Genomic DNA, 21,396 nt, shown 5'->3' with positions numbered 1-21,396 from the left:
CAAAGAGCTGAGTGCAATTGTAGACGTCTATTCTGTTTAGTCTATTTAAAACTACATTGCCGTAAGCTAAAAAGAATCCACAAACAACATCCACGCATTGCATCCATGCGGTAGCGAAACTCGTTCAATTAGAAACATGCATGAATGACCTACCTAAGAGACGTGAAGCATCGGTCTTTGACTTTTCAGCAAATTACGCATTTTTGCATCCTGATCCAAAGCTGCAATATTATGACCGGACAACAGCTACTTCCGGTCCAAAGCCGATCTATATGGAAGCCCAAGAAAGCCAGTAACTAACAAATGCGCTCATTCCTTCCACAAACTCTCCATGAAGCGGCATAATTGAACTGTTAGGGGAATAGCTTGATAATAAAGTCCTGCATTATTAAAAGTGTGTTTCATATACTTTTTAGCAAATTGCCACCTGATGTCTGCTGGCAGTTGTTGTGGGGTACCAAAACTCAAAGAGGCGCCATTAAATTAAAGGGTCAGTTCACAGAAACTGCAAATATGAAATATCTCTTTTCACCACATAAAGTAAAGCTGAACAGATGTGAATATTCTTTTAAAAATCTGGTATGTGTGGTTACTCTAAATATGCACTACAGACTTTATTTTGAAGAATTTGAAGAATATAAAGTAGGAGTCACACCAGGAGGCTTGTCCTCACTACATCTTAAAATGCCTGGATTTATCCCCTCGCAGTTTGTTTAAAATATTCTCAAGAACATCTTACACAAAGAACTGAAGAGCATCTGCAGGTTGTTTACATTGCTGTATAGTAATAGCAGGCATTGTGTTGTGTTTGCGGCTGTACAGGAAATAACTTCTTATGAATGCCATCACATAGTCAGGCCATTCTAAACAAAGAAACCATTTCATTTATACTCTGTATTTCTATACAAAGAATTGCAGTAATGAATGTAACTTTGAGCATGCCTGTACACCTCCAATTTTTATACATAGACAGCAATAATTTAATAAAGAGGCTTTAATATATTTTGTGTAATTCATATTCATGTGTTGATCTCTTATAGCTATACCTCATATTCTTGCAGTGCTCTGTTTTCTTATTTTTTTATTCGTTCTAGTTGCACATGGAAACGACATTACAATCCTGTGTAAGTTACATATTACAGAACTGACAACAAAGTTGACTTTGAGTTTTCACAAGTGTAGCTAGCTAAGCCATATACTTAGCTTCAGCCAGTCATGATATGTTCTGACTCGTGAAAAAGAAACTGTAAAAATAAGGCAGTTAAACTTTAAAAGGACATTTAACCATAAAATCAGTTTTTGTGTACCTACTATGCCTTTTTTGATGCTGTTTTCCTCATTTCTTTTCCACTTTGCTTGTCTTGTCTGACCTCATGCCACTGAAAATACTAAACAAATAACATAGCTTGGTGAATTACTCTATTTAAAACTATATACACAGATAAAACCACTTGATGGAAAAGATGTAGTATGTAATAGAATATGCAGTATTCATGAGAGTACTTTATGCAGATGGTGTAGTCCTTGAATAGAATCAAGGATACAAGTCAAGCACCAGAAGATGTGGTAAAATATATTTTTTTTTAATTTATTTCTTCATACAAAGAAATATTATGAATGTTCAGTATTTAATCATCTAGAAACATCTGCTCCATGTTGCTCTTGCATTGTGTAAAATTAATTCCTTTGATGTACATACCACAAAATACTTGATTTACATGTCTTTTTCATTTTTGTACATACAGATCTGCTAGACTAAATACATATAATATGTGGATAAGACAAACATTTCTAACATTTTTAGATCTGAAAACAGGCTGAATAAAACTCAACCATAACAGATGCAGCAACATGGGAGTAAACCCATGGATGCAAGGGTTTTATTTTATTTTTTTCTTGTTTCTTTTTTTTCAGATATCCCCTCAGTAAAAATGAACAGAAGTCAAATGCAGTACTCCCATCAGCTTACAGGAAAATGTCCGACTTTTCTTCAACAACGTGACAGCTTGCTGAAAGAGGTCACCATAAATGCTTTTAATAATCAAACATTGCACTAAGGAGAGAAGAGGCGATGAAGGCTTTCTTCAAACACGTTCTCACTAGGAGTACCATCGCTCAGGCAGAATAAAAGCAAGCCTCAATCACCCCTGCTAGCAACCATTGGTTTGCGGTGAAACCAGGTAGCTGGTTTCAAATGGAAAATAAGAGAAATAGCAGAATAAGTGGTTGCCTGTTTTAACGCAAGCAGGCTAACTGTGTTGGATCCAACAGTTGAAGAGGCACAACATTTTCTTATTTTAATAAGGACAATCAGATTTGACTTTTCACTAAATGGCAGTCTGACTTGAATGAGTTTTCTTGTGTGGATAGGTTGTCTACATTCAGTCTGAGCTCTGCATAAACGCATTAAAACCCTTCTCTGGGCGCTAATAATTCATTTCCATCATGCCTGCATTTTCATAACTGATGCCACACCGAGCATGCATAGCTTAGTATAGCACAGCGTAGCGTAGCATAGCGTGAAAGCAGCCCCGTGCCCTTATGATGGTGCACCATCCGCTGCAAAGACATCACTTCAAAGATGATCACCACACATTTTCTCACTCTTGCATATCAAGAATTCAAGTAGAAAGACAAAAACTAAGAAGCAATGCCGGGGACAAAAGCAGATCGCGACTAAGCCGTGTGAAACATGATATCGACATGAAGTTTTTTTTGGCAACGAGTGTTAAGATTGAAGAGATGAGACTTGAGAAGAGTGAATAAGGCATAAAGTATAACGGCCATGGATGATGGCACATGAGGTTTTCTGATGACACAAGAGGTTAGACACCGAAACCCTGCCTGAGGCAATTCTTGCTGTGCTATGAGTGCTTCACAAAAACCTTTGCTGTTCCTTTGATCTGTTTAGTCTGGGATCTAAGATGGGGCCTGGTGGACTTCTGTTTGAAGAAGTGCCATTTCAGTGAGGCGAAACCTTGCCGTCGTCTCTCTGTCATCTTTTCTGTCTTTATGCTCGATTTCTGGCAGATATGCCTCTGCTACCTCACGCAAAGAAGAAGAAAAGAAAATAGGACGCGCTGTCCCTGTGACCCGCTGTGCACCAACTCCTCTTTTCCTCAACAAATCAAATGCCTCTCAAGGAAATTTGATTGAGACTTTGTGTGACCTTTGAACTGAGTAGATAGGGCAAAAGCCTGGCTACCAGCCAACACTACTTCAAATGCGGAGCTAGAGAGCAGAGGCTCGATCGATCTGCCAGTTACCTTTACTTGATTAGCATAACGTTAACATGGGCCCTTATGTGGTCCGGGATAGGATTTAACATTTGACGGATGGGCCATTCATTAGAGCAGGCAGCAGGAGCACTGAGAATGAAAGGGCAGCTGTATACTTTAAGCATGAGTGACACGATGAGTATCAATTAGGTCTATTGATCTACCTGTTATTGAGTGGAATGGGACAAGAGATGTGCTGCTTAGGGTCAATGACAGAGCAGGAAAATTGCACCATGAAAAACCTAGAAGGATGTGAAACACCTTAAAAAAAGAATCGCTTTCAGAAAGGGTATGAAGAGGATGAAGGTAAAGTGTGTGATGTAAGTATACATGAAGAATCTCCACTTCTCTGTGAGCACTCTGTACCCGTAATATGGTGCCTCTACACTTTCCGCCCTAGTTTCTGCTTCAATCTTCGCTGATTATCTGCATTATGAAGCACCAGTAAATCCACTGAGTTTACAGGACCACAAGGGAGGAGCATGAGAATTCAAAATAAAAACGCGGAATGTTAAAAACAACACGTGGGTCAGATGTTATGTACAAATATGGTTAGGCAGCTTAGTGAATTAATTGCTTAGAAATAAAAATAAATTATTATAAAATAGATTTTCTGTACATTTTACATATATATAACAATATCTCCACATCTTGCCTTTGAATTACAGAAGAAAAAAGACAACTTCTCAAAAAATAATAAAAATAAAAAGTCATTTTCACATCAATCCCAGCCAAAGTTATGTCCTGTCATCTGGTAGAACTTCATGTTGAAGGGCCTGTAGAAGTCTCGTAGTCTCTGCACCACCTCAGGGTCAATGTTTGGATGGGTTCGCCCTTTGGTTTTTCCAAGGCAGTGGGGCTTGCTGCTGCCTTCTGCTTTCTTCAGGCATGGGAATCCCTTGGTCTGGTTGAAATAAAAATGTTTGTCTGTGATGATCCTCTTGAGCCCGAGAAAGTCTTGCACACGGCCCAGCTCTCCAGCTGGGTCGCTGATTAAACGCTCGCCGCTCACAAACAGGATCTGCTCCATGGGGAAGTACTGCAGCCAGTTGTCCAGGTGCTTGGCGTAGATGCCAATCTGGATGGCGCTCCATGACGTGTCAATGAGCCCTGTAGTCCTGTTTTTAAAGGTGAGGCTCTCAAACGAGGGAATGTCAGGCTTCTTAGACAGTGTCTGTGTGTAGTCGGAGATAGCTCTAGTGACAGGATCCCTTACTACGACGATCAGCTTGGTGTTCCGGGACATGGCGGAGATTCGGGCAGGAGCTTCCCTGGTCACAAAGTAGCTGGGAGTTTTCTCCATTGTGATTTGGCCCTCCAGGGTCTTGGGCATCAGCTCCCTGCAGAGAAAAAAGAAAGCAGGCCCAAAAAGAAGGTTAGGAGAAGGGTAAGATGCAGTAAGTTCTTGCATAATGTAATCAAGTTGATGGAGTGTACTGTGCTCTGCAATCAATGACTCACTAAGCCTGTAAAGCCTTATTATAGGGCTTGAAAACCTATTAGTGCAGGCAGCTCTCCAACATCAACAAGCTCACTCACTCATGAGATATCTCACTTCTGAGAAAAAACAGAAAACCTTTATTTACTCCAGAATCAAACAACTAGAGGAATTTCTAAATGTGACCAATCCTCTCGTTAACCATATTAGGTTTTCTAAGCCTTGCACAGACTTGCATGGTTGAGAAGACAAATGCAACACCCAGATCACCTAGAAGGGGCAAGATTTCATTTCATTTCATTGTGAATAATTCTGATGAGCCTTACAGTGTATTTTCTTTCCAAATTAACTCACAGCATGTGCAGATTCCATTATCTGATGTGTCTTCCCTGCGTTGCTTTTCCCCAAACCTCACTGCTGGATATGTTTCAAAGTGGTCACATTTAATCAAAATCTCTTGATATGCCCAATGGAGCAAACAGGCACAAAAAATTTGCCTTGCTGATTCAGGTATAGATGGCCACGGTTCTCTACCACCCTACTGGACCCCCAGTAAATGCAGCACCACAGAAAGATGACGATGTTTGTTTCAGAAAGGGTTTTTTTTGACAAGAATGGCTTTGGTTTTGTGCGAAAACTGGCAAATGGGCTTTAAACATATATGTTACATGCAGACATATAATCAAGAGGTACATGGGAACAACTGGTTTTGAAGGAAAAGTGAACGCACTCCGCTCTCTCCGCATCGGATTTCAGAACTAGTGGCCAAACTCAGAGTCTAGATTATGGTGGAGGCGATAAGAGCGGTTTGACTGACATTGGGATGTGGATCGCTTTTCCCTGTTTGGCCCCCAGACCGGGAGAAAAAGTAGCCTGTGTAATGTACATGAGATCAAATATGTTTCTGTTTTTTGCTGCATGGAGAGGATTCAAAGGACTGTTACACACACACAAAATGGGCTGAAATTCAAGACATAAAACATCCCAACAAAGAATGAAGAAAAAGCAGTTGAAATCATTCAAAGGAAGGGAGAGATAACTGAGGGCATTGATCTATCAGGGAAAACACTCTCACAGATAAGGTTCCTGTTAGGCTGTTGTAGCCTGAAGCTCGCCTTTGTTGTTAAGGCCAGAACACTAATAGCCCATTGTGTAGACAGTACTATGGTAGCAGATCCCATTCAAACACTTTGTAATCCTACACAATATGTTTACAGGTGACAAAGGCTGAAGACATTCTGTACATTTAGATATTTGTAATGCTTGATTCGTTCCCAGACCTCCATCTGCTCCTCAGGAATATACTCTAAAGGCTGGAATCTAGTTCATGTCCATTTAGCTCGTGGTTAATTCATGTAACATCAGCTCTCTGTCGTCAATGCACATATCAGTGCGCACGAGGTTGAAAAGTGGGGAGGGGGAAAAAAATACCCAGGGTAATGTTGGGTAATCACTAAAATGTCTCATGGAAATGTTGTTGGCATTTGTGTAATCTTAATGCAGTGCTTGTGATCTAATTATGATGATATCATCTTGATTACTGACACATCAGTCGAGTGAACGGAGCAAACGAGAGGGAAAAGTGAGCTTATTTCCAAACATTAATAGCCTGTTGAAATCAGAACGTGCACGCCAGCAAGCCATTTCTGGATGTATAAATGCAAACAGCACATGAACACACGCTACGTTTTTGAAAAGCACCTCTTGAATCTCCTCAAGGAGTATAAACCAAACATGCTTGAGTCAAACTGCATGCCATTCTTCATTCTCTCGATGCACAATGGTGATACTGCCTGCAAGCTTTTTGTCATTCCTTGTGCTAACATACAAAAAGAGTTCAGAGCCAAACAGAAGAGGCAAATGGCTCCCGAGCTAATCCGATTTCAACACGACAATGTGGCATGGAGATAGGGAGGAGGCCTGAGTTACAATGTGCATAGTGATAGATTATGCTGATCCAAGCTCAGGGAATCCTAAAAAAAATCAAGTGTTGGGGGTTGAAGGAGCATAAAACTAGGGGATGGTCAGAAAGTGGCGAGGAAACCCCTAAAAGGCGCCAAATCCACAAGAAGAGGGCCCCCCTAATAAAAAATCTCCACCTCAGACTTTGCCCACTCTCTCTGCCAAAGAAGCCGGGGGTAAAAGGCAGGAAAGGAGAAAAGAGAGAAAAGGAGGGGAATTTAAGTGGGACAAGTAGCTCTTGGAAAAACAATGCCTATTATGCTCTCTTTTGATTTATGAGGTGCTGCTTTTAAAGATTCCGTCAGCAAACAGGCAATTCTGTGACACCAGGCTCCTCTTTTTTCCTCCTTTTCTTTGAAAGTGAGCCTTTGTCCCTGAGCGGAGGGGTGAGCAGGGCAGTGGTCAGGGCACAGGGGCGGGGATGGGGGCAGGGTAGAGAGGGGGGAAGAAAGTGGAGGGTGGGTGCTTACTGGGGCCTGAGTGGAGCACTTCGCCATCCTTCTCAGCCTCAAGAGAAGCTGTTTGGAGAGCTCTTAAGTGAAACGTGTGCCAAAATTGCCCTGCAAACATCACCCTGTCCCCTTTAGATAAAAGCAACTCTTTTCTTTTATAGGAAACAATAACACTCCAAATAACTTATTGGACCTCATATAGTATATCACAAAGAATTCTGTGCTTGGTGGCACTTTTGAAATTGTTATATACATATATATACTTATGTGTGTGTGTGTGTGTGTGTGTGTGTGTGTGTGTGTGTGTGTGTGTGTGTGTGTGTGTGTGTGTGTGTGTGTGTGTGTGGACATCGTTTTCCATTAAGAATAATTCCAAGTTGACAGGTAAGCTAAAAACAGTGATAAGACAGAAAGCAGAAGCCGCTGTCACATGACAGCATCAAAGAAGGGCCAGCGGAGCGGCCCTTTGGCCTGCGCTTTAAAGAGCCCTCATCCCATCGGAGCTCAGAATGAGGGTTATTTCGATCTGATGTTTCTGCCTCCCTCCTGTCACATTTGATTCAATGATAACGGGCTGCCACTGAGCTGTCTGTGTCACAGCATCCCTGACAAAATGACTGGTTTGCTCATAGACAAAAGGAAAAAAGCTATTTGGCGTGCGTCTGTCGATTTTATATTTGATACAAAAGGTTTTCAATTATCTCACATGTCTGGATGTTGAAAGCATTTGAATCTCAAATTAGGGTTTGTTTATTTGAATACAGACAAATTGGAGGGCATTCTGTATCGACCATAAAAAGGGAGGGTGTGGCTTTACTCGCGTGGGCATTTAAAGCTAATGCACTCTGATTTCTATGGCTTGAATACCCTGGAGTGAGTATTACCGTCCCATGGGAGGTAACAACACCCACAACAACAGTATACAACAGTATACACTGTACAGTGCTCTAAGCATGTTTATGTACAGGCTCAATTAACCTGTCAGCATACACTAGTGTAAGAAAATCAAACAAATCGGGCACTTCAGAGGAATCAAGCACTTAACTTTGTGCTGAGTTTTCTTTACATTCACTCCGGTCTCTTTTCCAGTGATCTAAGAAGGTTCACTCGACCCTTGGCAATCAGGCCTTGAAGTCCGATAGCAAAGTGACACTTCACGAGTATAAAGCAGGAGAGGGAGGAAATGAGGGAAGAGGTACTGAAAGGCTCCCTTTCTTTTCCAAGGGCCTCCTTCCGAGACCCTCTCATGAACCAATGCGCTGAACGTACAAGCATTTTCAGGAAATACAAAGACACATCTTTATTCCTTACTTGATGATAAGGATCTCGAAAGCCATTTGTTCGTTCACAGTCCAAAGTGTTCCTATTTCCATCTTTTCAACCCTGGAGACAACAAGAATTTGAGCCTGATTTGGAAATGCAGGACATTTCATGTGCATCACGAACGCATATGAAAGAATTCATGGATGAGGGTTTTGTTCATAGTAGCCTGCATGCTATGAAACAGCAGTAAGCAACATGTTTACACGACATGCGCACTACAGATGCTACTGAGGGAGGCAAGCATGCACGGCTCTGCTGGTTCACAGAATATTTTCAAAGTAGCATTTAAGTAGCATTTACAGAAGCCAGACATTTTGAAATACGCTCCACCGTGCCTGGAGTCTGACATTATATTTACCACAGAGCATGGCTTTGGCTGTAAATTAAAAGAATAAAGAAGATGGTTTATGGCCACTCCAATGCAGAGAGGGAGGAGTGCTCTGAATGGAGTCGCAGAAGCTTCATCTGGTCTCTCTTTCAAGCACTCGAAGAGGAGTCCAGGTGTTAGTATGTGGTCACTTAGAGCTTTTTGACAGCTCATTTCCTGGCTGAGAAGAGCCAGACACCCCTGCTTAAAGATGAGATCTTGCAGGAGTATAGGCTGAAAGGTGTCTGTGTGCATCTTTATCTTACAGTTTGATGGTGACATATCTTTGGGAACCCCAAAAACTATACATTCCTTTGGCCATACTATTGAGTAAGTCTCCATATGTGCATGTACATTTCACACACACCAAAGTCATGCTACAGCCTCAAATTAACAGCCTGGCTTCAGTGCATAATGGTTTCACTGTAAAGAGAAGGTGGCTGAGTGGAAGCCCCTCCAAATCTTCTGTCTGCTAAAGGGATTAATAATGCAGGCTAGCCTAGTATCACACACTCAGACCTTGAGAGCAGGACCCTGCATGGGATGGGGCATATCTTGCAGCTAAAAGGAGGAGTGCTGCTTGAAAGCAAAATTCCTCCTCCGAATTGCTGGGAATGCTGCTGTCAAGAGTGCCTGTCAGTATTAATGGAGTTACTGCAGACCACTTCCCACCCCTATCTCTGTTCCTCTACTAAAAAGCGATTCTGTTTAGAAAGTCCCACCGTCTCACCAACAATAGTACCCATGGTCTTGACTCAAGGTCATACCTAGAACATTTATCACAGCATTTCTGCTAACAAGGTCTTATCAAGAACGGAAGGACGGACAAAAAGGAAATAGCCAAAGATTCCACAGCCGGGTCTAAAGGGTCAGGGTGTAATTATTCGCTAGCATTTTAATCTTTCTCAGAGCAGCACAGATTGCAGAGGACAAACTGGTCAGAGCTCTGTGACACTTTGACACAGAAATTCTGGGCTTGAAGTCCTGATTTGGTTGATAAATGTAACTCCTAGGCCCTGAACTCCATCAAGACATTGCGCTATGTCAAAGCAGCCTGGGAATATCCTGACCCTCCAAGTAAACAAAACAGTTAACCCAACCGTCGCAACCCGTCCATCCATCATTTTAAGCTGAAGTCAGGGAGTTGCACTTCACTGATGTGGAGCTTTTTTTTTTTTCCTCTTCATTTTAGCGCCTCTTACAGAAGGAATGTGTGTGTAAAACAGTGTGTAGGAGTGGGAGCGTGAATGACAGAGACAATGTGAATCGACAAGAGAGGGAAAGACAGAAAGTGGGAAAGAAGGGGAGTCAGGCCTTGCGGTTTGCAGACCATGCACACTCGTTTGGGCTCATACCCAGCCTGGTTTTGGAGGCAACATCAGACACAAGTAAAGCAGAATAAATAAATAGAGAACAAACCACCACATATAATGCCATGGGCTTCATGTTTACCCCCCTCTGTAATGTCCTGAAAATACTTAAGTGAGGTTGAGACATTCTTCTCTGATGCTGTCGTGGTTACCTTATGATGGGTAGCGCTGCAGAGGCGTGACAAGCACAAATTATTCAATTTTAAAACTAACTATAAGTTTTCCTATTCGGAAAATCTGTTTTCAAGTGCATTTGTTGCTATCTGGCACCTTCGGAAAACAACACTGGAATGTGTGGAGCCGCAGGGATTATTCAGGCCTGGAACCACACCGGCCTGTGGCCATAGGCGGCTGCCTAGAATTACTGAGTGTTAATAACCCTGCAGCGAAGCGAGGGAGCCCACCATGTGGCATAAATAAAACAGAGGAGTTGGTGAAAGGCATGGCGGGGAGAAGAAAGTAGCAGTAACTCCTCCCGTTTTGAATGTGCAACTCTTCGCAAGTGCTGTCCTATTTTTCCTCCTTCGGGCTTTTAAAAGCATCGGCCAAGAAGAAAAAAAGTAAAAAGCTTTAATTGGCCAACCTTAAAGAAGTGAAAGATCCCATCATCTAAGCATCACTTAAGACTACATCTCATCACTTTGTTTGACATGTGATACAAGATGATTCACCTGACACCACCACAGCGATCAAGCTACTCGCTGCGTGTGCGTCAGCCATCAGACGGACACGCTGTGAAAGCCTCCACTTTGTGATACTAGCCAAAATTTGTTTAGCACTAGTAATCCTCTTTAATTAATGTGTTTGCTTGGGGTGTTTGCTGAAGGTGTTACCCCGGAGCTAGCCACGCATTCCACCACTCCATCAGTATCAGGGTGCGACTGGATGACAGCTGGGATGAAATAAACCAGTGAACCGTAAAAGAAAAAACAACGGGGCAAACAACAACGGGGAGCTGCAGGTGAAGACTCGGTTTGTGTATAGGAGCAAGTGTTTGCCTACTCTGTGTGTGTCTAAGCATATCTGGGTGTTGATGTGTGGGTGTGCAGTCAGAATCAGCCATTCTGACTGCTTTCCTGACGCTTGACATGCACCAAGAGGCACATGACTCCTTGATCTAGCTACAGCAGAGATGAATAAAAGATGAAACAGACTCAAGAAGAACTTACATGCCACCACCCCCACTCCCTAGGCGCACACTCAGTCACACACAGAGAGACAGAGGGAGCGAGCAAGCTACTTTGCATCCTGTTTGAATTGGCTGTCATCCGTAACTGCCTGCACACCTTTTTGAAGACAGGTGAACTACAAAGTGTGTGTGCAAGAAAGAGGGGATTTCCTCTCTACTGTATGTCACTCACCAAGCCCAAAACCATCTCTGCGTGTGTTTGGGCTCTATCATTTTGCTTCTATTACTCACACTGCAGCTGTTGCTGCAGGTTAATGGTTTACAAATTCCTAAAGACAGCCTGCCTCCCAAGCAAACATATAATTAGCTATACTGAGTAGGGATAGCATGACAATTAACCTACTCCTTTCCGAGATGGAAACAGTGGCAGAAGCAGTTTTTATCCTTTAATCTCTCTCTTTTCCTTGTTCTGAAGCATAGATTTTTTTATATAAATATACAATAACATCTCCAAGCAATAACTCTGTCTTCAGCTTTATAGAACTAAGTTATGTTTTGCTGCATTGTTTGCTATAAATTCCATTCAGAGGCATTTTTTGCTAAGGAGGTGGGCAAACAGAGCTCTCAGTACACAGAAGAGCAGGGTTTCCATCCAGATTCCAACTGGTGGTTATGTGTTATGCTTTGCTAGGGTTGGAGAAATACCGTGGTTTTAGTAAATAAACATGTTACATGTCAAGTCACCTTCCTGAATTCTGCAAGTGCTTCCAGTGCTGCCAGGGTCTAAAAATAGCAATGCAATTAATAATTTTGCAGTATTTAGGAGGAAAAAAAAGAATGTTGCGATTAAACACATTCGTGATAGGCTCACTTTGATGTATTTCTGGCTTCCAAATGCCAGCGCACATCCATAATTTAACAGACATGCCAAAACACAGAATGCTCTAAATTTTCCGATTTGGAAACTATCTTTAGTCTTATTTCGATGGCACTCTTCACACAAAGATAGAAATCATCAGGCTTTTCATCTTTTTTTCAGCAAATAAAATTTTGTCCACCTTTCATAAATAAACTTCACTAAGATCTTAATGTCTGGCTTCCTGTTGGGGTGTTTTGGTGTTAAATTAGCACATAACCGCTACAGTAATATTAATATAAGTAGTTTTTGCTTCTAAAGTAACTGAGTGCAGTTTTCAGCTTTAGATCAGTTAAACAAGGAAGAGAAAAACTGCACGTGGTGGAAAAATAATTGGCATTGAGTAGAGTTTGGCCAGGTTGTCTTAGAGGTGAGCTGAAGTGTTCTTACAGCTCTTACGAGAGCCCAACAGCACTGGGAGTACATCTAAATGGAGAGAGTGACTAGTGTCGAGCAGCCAAGGTGGAGGGAGACAGCTCGAGGTTTCTAATGAGCTCTGCTCTTTTACTGCCAGGCTAATGGAAACCTCGGGAGACCTTCCTTGCGTTCTCTTTCTGTGTGTGTTGTATGTGTGTGTGTGTGTGTGTGTGTGTGTGTGTGTGTGTGTGTGTGTGTGTGTGTGTGTGTGTGTGTGAGTGTAAGAGAGAAAGCGTGTCCTCCTTTCTCCCACAGGCAGGCTCGCTCTCCAACACCCTAATGGCTACCTCTGGGACTTAATACCTGGGACAAGTGAAGCTGTAAAGGTCTACTGTCATCAGTTTTTTTCCGTTCCTCCCACTCCTAAATTACTTTTCCTTTCCTTTGGAAAGGACATAAGACTCACCTGATTAACCTACCTTTAGAAGAGTAACAGTAAATAATTAACAAAATGGTATACGGGTGTCTGTCTCCAGCAGCCTCCAGGGGAACCTTTTTAATGTGCCAGAAAGTGTTTATTTAGCAGCAATGACTGACCAGTAACTCTGGAGGGAGGATGTCTGGTTCTGTTCTGACATGTAAAACAACATCCAAATTATCACCTCGTTAAAAAGGGTCTAATTCACACATAGCACAGAGGGAGGGTTTGTATACCGCTTTCTCCATCATAAGCTTCCTTTCTCCTTGCTCCAAGACCACTTCATTTGAATTCTTTGCATTTTATTGTTGGTGGGCTTGAATTACTTTGGCATTATAAACAGGGAGATTTTACCTCAATGCCATTCAAGCCTCTTTTTATGATGCCATTGTTTATTTACACTGACGCAAGCCAGTGTAATGCCGCCCCGGTGTGTGATTTTGCATAGCACGCTGGCATTGTGTAACCAGAGGAGTTTGACATCTAACAAAGCAGCGCCAGTCCTGACTTACACAGATGTTACTACATGCACTGCAATGCTTAAGTCACTCCAACATAGCCCCCAATCCAACCTTCCTTTTATACAGAACTGCAAAAAAAACCCCAATGCCACAAAATGTGTCTTTTAAAAATGTGTTTGTGTGGGTTTATTTGTGTTTGTTTGAATGACTTTGTCTTCTTATTCTTTGCATCATCCATTTGAGTCAAATGTTGACAGCAACTTCCTGTCAGCCTCCTCTTTTATCCTCTGATTCAGCAGGAGGTTGCTGTCTGTTGCAGCTATATTGTCTTCACTGGTGTGGCTAGTGTTCTCTTCACACCAACAGGAGAAGGATGGGGGATGCAAACCACCACGGCACAGCGCTGCCACTCCCTTCTCCACAGGTCTCCCCTTTCACTATTAACCGGTTGTAATTTGGGGATAAAAGCTGCCTTTTTTCCCTGCTTCTCCACCTCCCCCAAGGTCACTCTGTATTCTTGACCGGGCTACGCCAGCTTAGGCAAAGAGGAGAGGGCTTCCCTCGCCCCTCTACACTGACCAAAGCCTTCTCTGGTAGTGGGTCACGGCTGGTCATCGAGGCCTGCAGTGAGCCCCACCCAGAAATGTAAAAACCAAGTATGACATGTGACACCATTTTTGCACATCAGCAACACAAGTGCGCAGCTGGAAAACTGGAAAAGAAGGAAGAGATTTGAGGATGATGTTTGGGGGAAGAACTGGGAGGCACCGATGAGAAACAGGGTGCCACTGACGAATAATCCACCCATATGGGAACTGAAGGTGGAAGTTTAGCAAACACGGAGGCACAGTGTCAAACTGCTTGTTTTCACGTTGGCCACTGCTATTGAGGATTTGAGCAGAGGATGTGAACCTGCTGTCAGCTGTACGGTTGGCTGGCCGGGCGCTCATTCCCAGAGGAACTGTGGAGTTCCAGGAATCAGGAAACAATCAGAGGGCCAAAGTATCTAATCATGAATCTGGCATTGTCTTTACTGCAGCTCCATCTGAATGAGAGCCGCTTAAACTTTCAGTACTTGATTTGTATCAAACACAGTTTAAAAATAAAGTTGTTTTTTAAGTCTTCCTGTACATAACTCAGTAGGTTTTCTGCTGTCGTGCGATTGTTTATGAAGCGTTGTAAGATCCCCTGTGGGGCTTGTAGCTTCCAGCAGCTTTCTGTAGCTCTGCAGATGGTCAACACACAGACCCTGTCAGCAAGCAGACGTGGGTCTGACCTCAGTCAAAGGCTCTTAACCCACCTCTACACATTACCTCCAATCAAGCCTGACCAATCAATACTGGCTATCCCAGAGGGGTCAGGCCATGGAGACATTTGTGTATGATGTCTGACAGTTTCAGTCTTCTGTGACATCAACTGAAGATTATTTGTGGTTTCACAGCTGAGCCTATTACAATAACGCTGTATGTATTGAATGAACAACACTTCCACGTACCCACTGACTTTCCTTAAAACATCCCGTGTATGCAAACATTAGCACTCGATGTTTTGTTGGTCAAATGATGCTCTATAGAACCAGGTGGCCCTTTTGGCCATTCAGAGGAAGAAAGGAGGGTGAGGTCAGTGGCAACAGAAAGTGGATGGGTCACCTACATGGAAATAGGAGCTCCCCTGTGGCGAGCAGATAAAGAACGTGCACCCATCCAGAACCGTCTCTGACATGGTCAAGAGATGCAGTCTGACTCCACCTCAAGAACTAGCAGTGGGGGTAGAGATAAATAACGGCTTTCAAACAGTGCAGACTTCCGCAAGCATCCTAAGTCTGATAGAGGAACTTGGTTTCTTTTCATTTTTTTTAAAGGAAGTTCCCTTTTCAACAATGCTCCACTTGTCCTTTTGTGGTGCTGTAAGTAGCTTTTACTGACACTGCTTTTTAAGTCCGTTTACCTCCACGGTGTTTTATCACAGACTTGATACAAAGGTTGACCAGCGAGACATCCTGCTCAGGGAAGGCACCCATTCAGACAGAACAATCTCTACAGAACTGGAATCACCTTTGATTGCAAATCACATGAAGTGTGCGATCCAACTGTTATATTACTTTACTTCGACACACCACTTCTTTAAACTCACAACCAGAAGCAAACCTTTTTAAAAATTCTCATGCGGAGAACAAACAGCTGACAGCCTCTGATAGGTTCTAATTAAAACGAGCTTAGTAATAGCACAAGTTAACACCACAATATGAAAACCTATGACACATACCACCATATGGCCGTAAACTATGTTACTGCACCCTGCCCGATATGTGTACAGCTTCTCGTTTAATGCTAAAGCCACTCCGAGGGAGGAGCGACAGCGTCAACAGTGCCTGGGCCTGACAGTGAGCTAAGACCAGAGCCCGCGACACGACAGCAAAACCACAGCACAGTAATTACATATCAAAGCCCCTTCATAGCAAATACGGCTAAATGGGATATGAAGAGAGCAATATGCACCACAGACTGACAGGGCGGGATGAGGACTGTAGTCAACAAGAGTTAGGAATAAATAAAATACTGCAAGTTGAAGAAAACAAAGTCGGTGTGGAAGGAGAGAGGCCTTCAGCTAATGTGCATGAGTTAAAGCATGTTTCAAGGTGACATACAAGATCATACAAACTGGGGGAAAAAACTGATTTAAGCTATTCGCAGTTTCTTAAAAACTTCAATACAAACTTCTATAAACTCTCAAAAAAGCCAAACCACTCCAACTTTTTATGAGCGTTCCTGTCACTTCTCTCTGATTGTTTTATTCCATCAAGTGAAACACAGTTACAAACGTTTGCTTGCTAATTATCTTTGTTCTACACCAGTCTGTGAAAAATCACACAAAAATGAAAGTGGTTAATTTAAAAAAAGCACTTGCACTGTTTTCCCTGTGCTTATTCTTTGGGAGCTATTAGTTTGTTATTTTATGAATGACCTTCCTGCAATTATGCCATTAATGTGTGTGCTATAGAGAAGCATACATGTTTTTAAAATTATTATCAGATCACACCGGTTTCGCTTACACTACTCCAGGGAACAGGTGCAAATAGAAAATAAAGAACCAATGTTCTTCTTCACATTCAGTCACAGTGGCCTGCTTAATTCTGAGTCACTCTTTCTGTGTGTGTGTGTGTGTGCGTGTGTGTTCGTCGGGGCTAGTTCATGCATGACCTCACTGCGAAAATGTGTACCTCCTGATACAAGGACCCCTCGGTCAAAAGCATGAATCATGTGTTTGTCTTTGGCACAACTAAAAACTGTCAAAGAACATCAGAAATCCACAAAAGGACTTGTTATCTCCACCTCCTTTCATTTTGAAACTTCTCTTCCCGCTGCCTCCCCGAGTCTTTTCTGCTCTCTCTATCTCTCTCTGCGGCTGCATTTACTTGGTGGAATTCCAACGCTAAATGCGTGCCCATTGGGGGAGGCGAGGATGGTGCAAGCTAGTTACAATGGTGCATGACAGGGAGATTGTGCAAATCAACAAACAATGAGAGGTACGTTACACAACTCAGACACAAACACACACACATAACTGTCTCCATAAATGACCATGATCTCTGATCACATTCCCACAGAAAATATTTCAATGCCACACAATTTTGCTTCTGTCTGGAAAATGTCAGTATTCCCCTCCCAAATTGCCAAATTGTCTCCAGTATTTTATTCTAATGGGACAGTGAGGGGGATCAGCAATGAATTAAGTATAATTTCCCTTCTCTGTCCATCCTCACCCTCGAAAAAGAAACCCTTTTTTTCACTACAGGGACTGCTTACACCAGCTGTTTCACTGTAATGTTCACTCCTCACTGCAGTTCTTTAATAGAAGTATTTCATAACAGGTTTTGCTGTTACCAATCTGAATGAACTTGAACAAAAAGTTCATGGATTTTTGTTTAACATAAGCGCTGTTTAGATGTGCCTCCAAAGCATAAAACGCCTTTATCACAAAAAATAATGTGGAGTGTACACTGCTCCAGTGCTGTCGAATAGCTTGTGTTTCCAATGTAAAATAATCAACAAATAATAAAATTCTATCACAAAACCTTGAGTCCTGATTTCTTTACATGGTTTTGAAAAAGTATTGAATTTCATAGTCTAAAAGCTGACTGTACTTTTCCACATTTCCCCATACAAGAAAAGTTGGGCATGCAGTCGCTGGAAGTCAGTTAAATAACCGCCTTCCCAAACCAGTTAATCTGGCTGCAATAAATCAATGATTGTATCAAAGCGAGCACATGAAAAACAAATCACAAAGACGTGATCATAATTTAAAGTGTAAAATCTTTTGATGAACTTTGCTTTTTTTTATATTCATACAAAACTTAAACTTAAAAAAATAAATAAATAAAGATGGTAATTAACCACATTGGGTAAATGTTTTTGAAAGCGTGATTATAACGTAAACAATAACATTGCATCTGTAGGTGTCATTTTATCAATTAGTAAATGATAATAAATCAATAAAATCAGTTGACCATTGGTAAATGAACAGCTGGAACTTTACCTGCATTTTAAAAATAGCTTTAAAAAATACCTGAGCACTGATAAAAATAAGATAAGTAAAATATAACTAAAACGAAACAAAATATGTGTAAAACTAGTATTAGAATATATTTTTAAGTCTGTCTGTGCTGTGACCTGCCAAGTATGGTCATTAAGCTCAATAGTCCCTCAGCTCCTTATATTAACATGTAAGTGACCAGGATAATCTCAGACTGGACCTCTGAAGATGTTAAATGGCTTTTGTTCTATAAAGAATCCTTTCATTGTCTTTTACGTGCCATTTACTTGCATTAAGCCCATTGACATAACAATAGTTCAACCCCTTTCAGAGCAACAAACACTACTAGGTAAAATATTCCACGGGACAAACATGTAATAATATTGAGATTTTTTTAATTTTCCAAACCTGATCTAACAAATCAACTGATTTTTTGCCTTTTTCTTAACTGGGTCTTAACACAGTGATGTTGGTCAGATTTTCTTGAATTGCGCTTCAAGACTCTTTTCACAAGGCGTTGTAGCTGAGTAGTATGAAATTTGTCCGTATTTGCTCACTATAAGCGAAGGAGAAAGGTCGGTCAGGACCTAACTGTACCCCGAACAAACGTAATAAATGAGAAATAATTTAATTAAAACCTCTCCTTGGTCGTAAAATAACGCGACTCAATCAAAGAAACTGGAAAAGTAGGTTTGAATCTGACATACAAGCCTGAGTACGCATCCCCGTGGAGGTGCAATATTGCACTGTGTCCAACAGAGATCACTGCACATCGCAGAAACACGCCAATCTCACCGTAATCTCTATCAGGCTACATAATGCGCTTTCAATTCTTCGATTCTTTCAAAACAAAATTACGCACGCGATGGAAGAAAAAAAAAAAGCAAGCCATTAATCCTCAAAATTAACAGTTAATTAAAAATGCCTAATCTGTGCTGCCGACATCCAAAAGGACGTAAACATACAGAACAAAGCGGAGGTAACAACCCGTGTGTTTATTTAAAGGTTTAAGTTGTGAAATAAACTCAAAACCTGCTGGATAATTGTTAGAATTTGGTGTGCTTTGATGGGCTCCAAATGAGTGACATATAAATCAATTTATGAGTAAATAGATTAAGCTGTGTTTAAAAAAGAAAAATGACTTAAATGTTGTTGGATTGAAAAATGAACAAGCTTACAAAAATTGTGTGCAACCTCTAAATCTGACGCACTTTAAAGAAAATCTACAGCCTTTCCGATCCTTGTTTGTCTGGCTTACTAAATAAATTCAGCATCGCTGTTCTGCTCTGCATTGCAAATTCTTTCGTACAGTTTCTTCCCCCGGAAAAGTGTATTCGCCCTGCATCCAGATAAACAAACGCCCGGTGATTAGTTTTACCTGTACCACTCCAGCCCGTTGTCATAGTTGCGGTCGAAGAAGTGAGGCTCCGCTCCCACGGCTCTGATGTCAGGATGGACCCGGAGAAACTCCAGCAGAGCCCGGGTCCCTCCTTTCTTCACCCCGATGATGATCGCCTGCGGCAGCTTCTTGCTCCCGGAGCCGTTGGAGAAGCTGGACATGGCGCTGGGCTCCGGGGCTCTTTGGTGCTCCCCGTGCATCTCGTCCCAGTCTTCGGCTCTGTCAGAGTCCAGCTCGTTATTGAGCAGGTCTCTGGACGCAGCGGTCCTGATGGACGGCTCCTCATAGTCACTCTCTATATCCTCCCAGGGCTGCGGTTTGGCCAGCAGTCTGGACACCAGGTCCGTCCTGCTGCTCTCTGTCCTCTTGCCCACCGCAGAACCAGTCTCCTTGCCCCGGTAACTCTCCACGACCAAACTTGGCATGGTGGAACAGTAGCCCACGCATGAGTACAGCATGTATACCCAGATTAAAAACATGATGCTGAGCAGTATTAGTTTCTTCTTCACGGGGCTGGACCAGAAGGCATACAGGTTGTGGAAAATCAGGCTATATTCCATAAGCCTTTCGGTTGAAAACCATATCCCAGCGGCGCATATTGCCTAACTCACTCCCGGTGGCACCTTTGCAATCCTTGCAAAATTAAGCACATGCTCATGAAAAAAAACTAAAAATAAATAAACCCTACAAATAAAACAAACAAATAAACTAGCCTAAATAAAAGCGGAGGGATCGATGCATCCAGGAATGAGAAGGCATGGAGGAAACGATAATCACAAGGGTGCTTAAATTTGGGGAAAGTGTTGAGTTGCGACAGGCGCAGCACAGCCCCGCGTGAGCCTCATCTCAGGTTTGCGCGAGCTCCTGGGTGAGCGCGAGACCTTATACAGAGACGCGCGCGAGAATGACGGCGGCAACGGCCAATAGCCGCGAGGGAGATAAATATGCAAGGCTTATGTTGATACAAGCGGGCCAATCAGGTGGGAGCATGGGCGAGTCCGGCCGTGGGATCCTGGGTATGGAAATGAGGCGTGTGTGCGGGACTCTGCTGAGAGTTTGGAAAACTTTCACACCGGGCAAAGAGTTCAATTAGCTGAAGTTTTAAATGTTTCACTCATCGTTCACACAGTTTTTTCCCCCTTTTTTTTTCAAATTGTTTTTTTTTTCAACTACGAATTCCAAAGCTAATGTTGTCAGAAATATGAAAAAATGGTGGTGAAAAATGTCTATAGGCTACATAAACAGTGCAAAAATAATCTCAGTTCACAAACCACATAATTTGAATGACACAGACTGTGAGTGAATGCGAAGAAATGAGGAGGACACAGTGCTGGCGGTTAGAACTGGAAACAGAAAGCGTTACTTCATTATTTAGTTGATATTTTGTACATATTATCAAAAATTTCAATCCCCCCCCCCCCCATAAAGAGCAATAGAACCTATTAACAATGACATACTAAGTAATAACAACAACAACAACAACAATAATAATAATAATAATAATAATAATAATAATAATAGTTAGCCTTAAACGTGTGTCTTAATTGGATTTTTTTCGCGCATTACAATAACTTTGCTTAGTTCTCCAACTTAGTTTTGCAGTTTTTTCAGTACTCAGCACGTTAATTAACGATGCAAAGCAGGAAACAATACTTCGATAATCCAACATGATGGCGGCAGTGCTCTCCCGGGCTTTGTTATTCTAATATCCTGCTTCTGACAAAAGCTTGAGAAGCAGAAAATCACGATTTTAATCTGCATTTATTAATCTTTTTTCGTGTGTTTATTTATTTATTTTACTTTTAAAGAAAGTGTGCCATAAAGGTGTCTTTATTAATTTATTCTTGAAAAAAAGTATCCCTCGCATTAATGTAGGCAAACTTTTAAAATATAGTTTGTTTGGAGAGGTTTTTTGGTCATAGTTCAGCCATCT

The 21,396-nt window shown here is 41.9% G+C and overlaps 1 protein-coding gene across 1 annotated transcript; it reads right to left on the bottom strand.

The window, feature by feature from the left end:
* Positions 1-1,562: 1,562 nt before the first annotated feature.
* Positions 1,563-20,301, bottom strand: hs3st3b1b (heparan sulfate (glucosamine) 3-O-sulfotransferase 3B1b). The gene is made up of 2 exons (XM_005725904.1): positions 19,443-20,301; positions 1,563-4,618 (listed from the first exon to the last, which is right to left on the bottom strand). Exons 1-2 carry the CDS (start codon positions 20,021-20,023, stop codon positions 4,000-4,002), a joined length of 1,200 nt encoding a protein of 399 aa, XP_005725961.1. The 5' UTR covers positions 20,024-20,301; the 3' UTR covers positions 1,563-3,999.
* Positions 20,302-21,396: the final 1,095 nt, after the last annotated feature.

This window comes from Pundamilia nyererei, unplaced genomic scaffold (genome assembly GCF_000239375.1).
Source record: "Pundamilia nyererei isolate P.nyererei 1_Seehausen unplaced genomic scaffold, PunNye1.0 scaffold00017, whole genome shotgun sequence".
Taxonomy (NCBI): domain Eukaryota; kingdom Metazoa; phylum Chordata; class Actinopteri; order Cichliformes; family Cichlidae; genus Pundamilia; species Pundamilia nyererei.
The sequence above is the reverse complement of the archived record's forward strand: the minus strand, read 5'-3'. Positions and strand labels throughout refer to the sequence as shown.